This window comes from Nothoprocta perdicaria, unplaced genomic scaffold (assembly GCF_003342845.1).
Source record: "Nothoprocta perdicaria isolate Ctin4 unplaced genomic scaffold, notPer1 scaffold_41, whole genome shotgun sequence".
NCBI classification, from domain to species: Eukaryota; Metazoa; Chordata; class Aves; order Tinamiformes; family Tinamidae; genus Nothoprocta; species Nothoprocta perdicaria.
Genome location: NW_020455655.1, coordinates 4,038,533 through 4,047,998, shown reverse-complemented (window position 1 = coordinate 4,047,998; position 9,466 = coordinate 4,038,533). Strand labels below are relative to the sequence as shown.

Genomic DNA, 9,466 nt, shown 5'->3' with positions numbered 1-9,466 from the left:
ACATGACTGCAGGACTTCTTCAGGAATCACTTATTTTAGCTTGTTAGGAGTCATCTCTAACATAACAGACACTGTCATTCATTGTATCAGAAAGCTTAGTCTTCCCTCAAGTTTCAAAAAATATTTTTCTTGATGCTGCTTAATTCTAGTCACTAATTTATGTCCTTGAATTATTTAAAAACAACAACAAAAAAAGGAAAGAATCTAAGTTATCGCTACTTACGCTTGTTATTTGATTTAACTGGCTCTGCAGAGGTCATTCTACTCACATTGACCTATCTAAAAGAATTAATGATTGGCTTGTGGCTAAATCCAAAGGTCTTGCTTCCTTTTCTATCCTTCTTGACTTATCAGCTAGTTTTGGACCTTTGGATCATTCTTTATCAACTCAGCTTACACAGTTTTTATGACTTTGCACAATATTTCTTCTTCTACTTACTACAGATGTTTGATGTTTTATAGGGTACCTAAAACGGTCCTTGCCATCATTGCAGTGGCGTCTGTGCTGAGTATTTTACCATTTATTTATTTCCTGCCAGGCTTCATTTTTTACGCTCACTTATTTTAATAAAAACATTCTTTACTGCTTTTCACACATCTAGGTCTTCCTGTCTTCAATACAATTCCTCAYAGCCAAAAGGTAATTTTCATTTAAGTACAATCAAGGCAGAAATCCTCTCCTTCTCCTAACTGGAATGCTTATGGTCTATYCTTGAAACCTTTACTCACACTAAACAGCATTTACTGTCAGGCTTCACTGAAGACCAGTCCTTTGACCCACGTATTGTCCTTCCAGGGGCAATGCCATCAATGCACAATGTTATATGTGCAACACTCTCAATGCACAATCTTCTAAAATGCCTCCTATTGGTATCCACACTCCACACATTTGTATCCTTCACAACATATGGAAATTCTTACACTTTACTCTTTTGTATCAGTATGAGTTTTCCTGCTTTTTGTATAGTAGGTAGCCCTTTATATCTACTTCGTCCTCTTACTCTTCTACAAGAAGGGCTTCATTTTCTACCAATGTAAGTTTAATCTGTGAAAGAAATCATTAAGCATAATGACAGTAACAGTTATTCCAATGTTACTTAATTTAGGTAATTATTTGTTACCTAAATGAAAAATAACAATTCCAGAAACCCTGACCAAGCCCAGCCATCATTTGGAATGATATATGGTAGTTTGCAGGCTTATATACAGCCATTTCATTCTGATAACTAAATAATCAATTTAAAGTAATGTAGTAACTGAGAATAATATTCTGGCCCAATAGCATTAAGGCGCAGAGTATACAGCAGTAAAGTTCTAGCTTAAACCCACATAATTAGAAGAAGCAACAGGAGACATGCAGCATAGAAAAGTTGATCTTGGCAACAGGACTAGTGCTGGTGAGGCTAAAAGCCCAAGTTCAGCTCTCTTTTGGATGGTATCTTGTCTCTGGCTCATACATCTTTTCCTCTAACATATATCTATTAAAACAAACAAAAACAGAAATTTCAAAGTTGCTGTTTAGTTATAAATTTCCAGGAACTGAGGTCCCACCTTTCAGTGCATATGTAATTGTTCACAGTTGCAATGARGTACACTCAGTGTGCCTGAAGTGCTCAAGGGAAATTATGTTTAAGGTTAAGGAAGGGACTACCCTGTCTTACTGGTATTTATGTTATAGTATTGATTAAAATTATTTGGTATAAAATGTTGGTTGTACTAACCATGCTTTCACATACATTTATTTTAGAAATTTAAATTGCACTAAGTTTCTTTTCCATCCTAAAGACTGAAGACAACACTTCTAGTGAAAACAAGTGACTCTAAACATGGAATCAATTTACACAAGATAATTTTGTAAATTAATTCTTATATACCTTCAACAGATTTTACTTATGATACCTTTGTTTAACAATACAATTGGGAGAGACTTAATTTCTTCTAATGCCTTGTCAAGGATACTGCTCGCTACACTTGTAATTAAAACACTTTCATTAAACACACTTCATTTTAACTTGTGACCTATAATAAGACCTGAAAAATCAATTTGYAATTTTCAGAGTCCCTTGAAAGAGATTTCATTTTGTTCAATTAAATAACGTAAAACCTGGCTTTATTGTTCTTCATACTCAAAAAAGAAAAGATATAATTACATTTAACTCCTTACTAGATCAGACAGGCTGCACTTGTAAAACATATGGAAATCTTTCTCTCTAAACACAGTTTCACCCTGATTTAATCTCAACTTGCTGACAAGCTCTATGTGTCTTCTAGTATCTGCTTTTTATAGTTTTTGAAGGACCTGTCTTTTCCCAACGTCAGACCTGGGAACTTGCTGTGGAAACTACTTAGAATATCTGTTCTTCTCCCTTGTCAGGACATCTTCATTCCGTGACATGTGCTGAAGTGCCAAGTTCTCCAGCAGACTGCATCCAAGTGATTGCTCAAGCTTGCCACTACACAGGTTTAACTGTAGAATGCAATACTTCTTTGTAAGGACAACTGATTTCCTCTCTATTTGCACAAATCATAGAGCAAATAATACATCATAATCATAAAATGGATGATTATTCATAAATGCATATTTACTATAATCAGAGAATTTATAAAGCATTCGTTGGGTGCATGCTCTGGTATCTAAGAGCACTGCAACCTTTCTGTTTGTTAAAGCATTTAYAGTGTCTTTTATTCCTAGCCTTTAAAGAACTTAATACTATTAAGATCCATGACTCTTTTCAGATTATTTTAAAAGAATCCAAGGTTTAAGTTACCAGGGCATGAAGGAAAGGAGAAGAAGAGACAAATGCATAGACAAACCACRTTCACATAACCTCACATTCTTGAGAAAGAAGACTAAAAAATTGTTAAGAAATCAAAAGGTGAAAAATCTTATCCRTTTTGAACGTGGATGAATTATATCATGTTTCCTATATGTAACTTACGTAGTGATAAATGTAAATTTTGTAAGACTGTTAGCACACTGCTACGATTCAGTTCTRAGCACATTATTTTATCTTTTTATAAGCAATTAAAATCTCGAGCCCAATAACAGAGATCTAGTGAGATAATCATTAGACAAAATTTTTGGCTTAAAAGTAGTCTAAAGAAAACTTGGAACTCTGAGCAAATCAAATAGTCCCTGTTGGGAAAATAGGACTTTCTACTGTCCGCATGGCTACTGACAAAGCACATTGCATCACAAAAATGACTGGTTTAATAATTAATTTCTCTACTTGCAGAAAGAGCCTGCAGAAGTCCACATTGTGACTAACACTGTATATGCATGCATGCACTAACATATATATAAATATCACACATGTTTTAATTTTAGATGTCAGGTTCCTATTATGGAGAGGTGACAGAGCTGAACAAAGTTCGGTGAAGGCAAGGGATTTAGTGATCAGAATCCATGACATTTTACACTCTGTCATTTCCAGAGGCAATGGAGTGCTGACCACCGAGAAATGAAGGAGGTTCATGCAGCAAAAGGCACATCAGTTGGTGGGATAGATTTCATTCAGACCACTATTTCCATGTATACAGTAACATGATCTGCCGACATTTTGTGGGGTCAGATGTGTGACAACAATTCTTTCTGTCAGGGCTGCCAARTGAACTTCATGGCTTTCTTCGTGGCATGAAATCTCTTGAATATCAAATATATGATCTTGTGACATACCCTGCTGTATGTTACTTGAAAACTGCCCACATTTTTCTTGAAGAGTATTTATAAGAATTATTATAACAGTATTCATAAGAATTGCCAGTGTAACTTTGCTTTGTCTTTTGCAAAGATTTTTTGCATTATTTTTGTGGCAATAATTAGCATTTATTCTTTCTTGGAAAAAAAAAGAACAAGAAGCATTGGCTTTCCAATAACCTATTAATCCATCCCAATCTCCATGGAGAGGGCAGCTCAAAGCACCAGGTATATTTTAACTCTACTTACTTTAGAGAGAAAGATATAAAGAATAGCTTTTCCTTTTTTTTATTTTCCCTTTCCATGTTGAACTATAGAATGCTCTGAAGGGTCTCTCTGACAGGAGGAATAAGATACAGAATCTCAGTAACCCTGAGCTTTTCTTTATTTTTTTCTTCTTTAATCATTTCGCCTGGTATGACGACAAATTATACATGTACGGTTGAATCTTGAATATCTCCGAGGACTTCATAAATTCATTGAGAGTTTTATGTACAACCTGGTTCAGAAATTGGATGTGTGACATGTGTCATCTACTCTTCCACCAGAAATGAAAAAAAAAATTGTAAAGACAAAATTATTTCTGTACTAAACAAACAGTATTTTGCAGGTGCAGGTCTGGAATGATGTTGGCTTTGCATCTACAATGAACTATAATCTCAGAATCTAATTATGGAATGGAAACATTTTCTCAACTCCAGAAGACTAGACAAGGCTCCTTGTAGACGTTCTGTATTAGGAGACAGGGTAATTCTTGAGCTCTGACAGCCCCATTCCCCGAGCTAGATGAGCATACGGGTTCTGCCGCAACCCCGACCAGCCCATCCAAGAAAAATGAGGATGGGCACAGAACCAAGAATCCAGTTTACATCCAACACCAGGAATCTCTCACATGTCATTGTAGAATAGTACAATCCAGCTCCTACAATTTCATATCAGTGGTTTCCAACACCTCTACAACAGAAAGATGAGTTTCACTATGACTCGGACAGCTTCTCCTGGAAGATCTTTACACAGCCATAACTGAGGAAAGAGCTAAGTCAAAGTAGACCGTTGGCATCATATGAAATAGTTTAAGATTTTCAACTTTAATATAGTAGAAACAAATATGATATTGTAAGGAGATTTATTGAGCATTCTTTCAGCAAAATAGGTTTTTAATAAGAAAAAAAATYAATTTTTAGAAATGGAAATGTTTTGGGATAACAAATTTAGAAAGAATATAGGGAAAGTTCTCTTTTTCCACTTCCTTTCCCTTTTCCACGTTGGCTGCTGGGAAGACCAGTACTCACAGTCTGCCACAAATGCTACATTTATTCTACAAGACTTCTGGCATTGCAGTGTAAAAGATAGATCTCCAAATAAAGCTGCTGGCAGCTTTGAAGACCAGCTGCCCTCTCAAGATACCATATATGCTTCTAACCACTAGGCTAAACTGACAAACCCCGACACACAGGATGGAGTAGCTAAGATCCATAACCATTAAGGGCATACAGAGCAGTAGTCCTGGCATTTAGATTTTTCATAGTATCTACTAGCACAACTCCCATCTCCTCTGACGTGCAGCAGAGCTACACTATGCTGTATGTCTACAGCACTTGAAATCTCTACCTGTGACCTATAAATCTGGACTGTTTATCCACACTGCTTTGTTTAACAGGAGTCAAACCATGTTTATTCACAGACAGGTTTCATCTGCTCATCTTTTAAAAGTAAGGTYTCTAATGTAGAAGGAACATAAGCCACCTTATGGAAGACTGAAGTAAAGGCAATCTGCAACATGCAGATTTCTTCATTTTGGGGGTGGGTGGAAGGGCATTAGACAAAATCTTATAAGAGATTCCAGGGTCACAGTAGAAGTTTACTCTCTTTGAGGAACACTTTTTGGAGGCTGTTGATTGCAAATTAATGTGCAGTGAACACATGGATCAAGTGGAGAGAAAGTCAACTCACCTAGCTCATCAGCAAGAATTGACCAGTGAGAACTTCTGATGCATTGTAAGATTGCAAGCATCATCCCTCAGAAGTGGAGAAAGATCTAGAATAATACTGATAAAAAGCCGAATTTAGCGTTTTAAGTAGCGCCAAAGAACTTGTTTCACTGACCCTCATCAGCTGAATCTTTGCCAGAGAGGGAGGACAAAAATGGAATGCCTTGAACTTTGCCAATGAATGGGTTCAGTGACTTATTTCTCTGTAACTGTAAACCTGTTTACTGAATTTGCAAAAATGATTTTGGCTGGTTATAGACACATTGAAACTCATGTAGAAAACAGGAGGGGACAGAAAGAGAAATGGAGAGAAAGCATGTAAGAAAGGAGATCAAGCTGGTTTTTATTACTTCTTCACCTCCCTTTGAATGTTCCTATTACTAGTATGACCCCATGGTGAGCCAATTTGACTCACCAAGTCAGCAGAGAACTCACCCAACAAAATATCGAACTTTCTGCTGGCTGAGTGAGCTGAGCTGGCCACTGAATTGTCAGAAGATCACTAGAACTACAGCAAGGGAGGCARGGAAATTAGAGGACTTACACAAAGGAGGACAGGGAAATGGAATACTACCTTTTGGCATCACCAGTGTATTACATCAGCTCAGTCTGTTTCATTTAATTGCAATCTTACAGCAACATTGTGATAATATTGCAAATAAACCTGGCAGCAAATGAAGATTGAAGATTTCAGATCAGCAACACTAAAAACAAAACAAAACAAAAAAATTTTGGCTTTTGGTGAGAAGGTTCAGGGGAACAGAGGAGAAAAGAGCAATATGCAGCTGTCTTGCTTCAGGGACTCACTCAAGGGACAAGTCATCCACTCTGAACTTCTCTCTACCACTGGTCACCAAGTAGCTAAGTGTTGTTCTGTGGTATGATTACTATCACCACAGCTAGCTAGAAGGGGGTGTGCCATCTTATACTGCTTCTACAAGGTTTCCCATCAAATCCCTAAAGAACTGAACAGAAAACGAAACAGTGTGGAAAAGAGAGGAGGCTCTCTGCACAGGAAAAGCTGCAGTCAGGAACATCCCGGGGTTCCCACATAGGATCAGGTAGCTCCACCGTGCACCCTGCCTAGGGCAGGCTGCACGTCTGCATGCAGTACACATAGCCTGAGTCCCAATTTAATATAAACCTCCAGTTACTTGTTACCCTCTGGTGACATCTCGTGGATCAGAGTAAGATAACCTTGCCTCATCCCAGAGAGATGTAGGTATGAAATCAGGCTTATTAAAGTATGATATCTAACAAGCAACTAAGTCTGTGAAAAGCACTTTTCCCCAGCTAAAGAGAGACTTGATTCAGCAAAAACACTGAAGTTGACATAATGCAATTTACAGTTAAACTGACACCTGGTTGAGGAAAATTATCAATATATACAACAGCAGTTCATAGCATTAATTAGGCACAAGACAACTCACATGAACTAGCAATTCTCTCAGAAAAAAAAAAAAGAATGTAAAAGTCAAGAAATACAAGACATTTCAAACCCATGCCACATACAGTATGTTTCATGATATTTCATTAACTTCAACACAAAATATGAAATAGCTAATTACTTACAGAAGCTGCCATGGTAATGAGAGATATCTGAAAAACAAAACCGTATACAGCAGTAGATTAGCACACCCTCATCCCTTGGGATTACTTAAGAAAAATAAATTGCTCCACTGCACACCACAGAYTAATTCCTAAGAGGGGTTTGCTTTGTACGGCTTTAGAAAACACGACAAATCTTGGTGGTAAGTATCAGAAGGAAGATTATAGACATAGGTCATTAGGAATTGGCATATATTAGAGAAAATAAGAGACAGAAGTGGTGTAGTTTGTTTCAAATTTGCAGGTTATACTGATGCTTAACATTGTTSACAAAGTTACCGCTTGAACTGTTGAATTCTAGTTGCCATTGCTAGGCTAATATCAGTGAATATTGCCTCTGACCTTTGCAGTGGCTCAACAAGTTAGTTAACTCATGACTGAAATCAGTACATAGAGTTAGAAAAGTCCATGAGTAGACTGCAAATTGAGTGGAGCAGGGCAAGAAAGGCTTATGTAAAGGGACAGCTTAGGCTAATTATACTGTGAAAAAGTAGCCAACAAAACAAATCACAGAATCATARACTGGTTGATGTTGGAAGAGACCTCTGGAAACCACCTAGTGAAACTCCCAGGTCAAGCAGGGTCACCTACAGCACATAGTCCAGGACTATGTCCAGACAGCTCTGAATACCACCATGGATCAAGACTCCATAATCTCTTTGGGGAACCTGTTCCAGTGCTCTGGTAGCCTCATAGTGGAGAAGTCCAACCCCAGGCTGAGTGTCCAGCACTTCCCTCGCATCAGAGCTACAGTTCACTCAACAGCAAACTGAACTAATCTGGCCAAAGTATCTAGTAAAGAAAGAGGGTTGCTCRTAGATCACTATGTTCAATCAACTCACCTCACAGAGCTATGTGGCACAAACGGTAAGCAGGARCATCACTGAAGGGGAGGAAACCGTCCTCTGTGACACAGAGCACAACAGCAAGAGAAAGAAATATGGCCAGGCAGTTTCTGCTTAAACCTCACTGAGAAAAACACTAAGTTCTGTTTGTTATGCTCAGTCAGAGGATGAAAAGCCTGGAGTTGGCTTCCAGGTTGTCCAAGTAACCAATGGCTCTCCTAGCTTTGGACAAAAAAGCAGAGAAACAGAAAAACAGAGAAACTGTAAATTCCATCTGTGCATCTAGAATACTAATAAATATATTTATATGATTTAAAAAAATTAAAGCACACTCTAAATTTCCAGCTAGTTGCTGTTTATCTATTCTGGCTATTTGCCAGCCCTGGCTGGCACAGGAGCAGGGCAGGAACATGTTCCCCAGGCTGAGCTCTGTGAAACCATGGCTGCTTCTCACCTCATCTACGGRGGTCCTAACTCTCTCTTGGTGCGAGTCGTGACTAGGCTTGGCTGCCTTTGCCAGGAATGACTGCAAAGTCAAAGCAGGGAATCCAGACGGTCTGGATGCAACGCAGTGCACACTCTGCCTCGGAGAGGCGTCAGGTGTTGGATGAAATGTGTCCTGGCACCTGCAGTCCAAAACTATCTCCTCTCCAACACCGCTGGGCACCACTTCTGGCCGTGCAAGCAGACACGGAACGCACCACCACGGATTGCTGCCAGCCCCAYAAGGCTGTGGCTAGCCCTTGGCGCCACAGGGTTCCCGCCGAGGCCCTCACACCGGGCAGTGAGCGCCACTCAAGGAGACAACCCCTCCGAGAGCACAGCACGTTCCGGGCACCAGAGGCACCGGCCATGCCAGTCAGTCGGTGCTGCCGCTGCCAGGGCGTGAGTGAGCGCGGCGCTCGGTCCTGCTCCTGAGGGGCCGCGGGAGCAGGAGCAGCCCGCGGGCAGCGAGGCGCCCTGAGGGGGCGCGGGCGGCCGTTGCCTCAGCGGGAGGCGCAGCCGTTGCTCCCTGCCCCGCGAGGCGCGGCCGTTGGTCCTTCCCGCCCCGCGAGGCGCGGYCGTTGGTCCTTCCCGTCGCGCTGCCGCCTCGCGGTGGCGGAGCGCGGCAGAGGCGCCGAGGCGGCCGCGACGCCGGGCCATGGTGGCCGCGCTGTGCAGCGCGCTGGCGGCGCTGCTGCTCCTGCCGCTGCTCCTGCCGCTCCTGCTGCGCTGCGCCCGGCCCTACTTCTTGCAGGACTTGCGCTTCGCGCTCACCATGGTGCGGGTGGCGGGCAGGGCGCGCAGAGCCGGCGCGCGCCGTCCCGCGCGCACGCTGCTCGACG

At 40.8% G+C, this 9,466-nt stretch overlaps 1 protein-coding gene and 1 long non-coding RNA gene across 2 annotated transcripts in view; one reads left to right on the top strand and one right to left on the bottom strand.

Annotated features, from left to right (window-relative positions):
- Positions 1-6,336: 6,336 nt before the first annotated feature.
- LOC112952773 lies at positions 6,337-8,357 on the bottom strand. Its single transcript, XR_003250463.1, has 3 exons — positions 8,139-8,357; positions 7,261-7,287; positions 6,337-6,392 (listed from the first exon to the last, which is right to left on the bottom strand). It is a non-coding gene; the product is annotated as an uncharacterized LOC112952773 (long non-coding RNA).
- Positions 8,358-9,282: 925 nt separating this feature from the next.
- Positions 9,283-9,466, top strand: part of SLC27A2 (solute carrier family 27 member 2) — an 11,848-nt gene continuing 11,664 nt past the window's right edge. Inside the window, exon 1 of the mRNA XM_026045817.1 lies at positions 9,283-9,466. This exon is cut by the window's right edge and continues 336 nt beyond it. Coding sequence (XP_025901602.1) covers positions 9,283-9,466 — 184 coding nt within the window.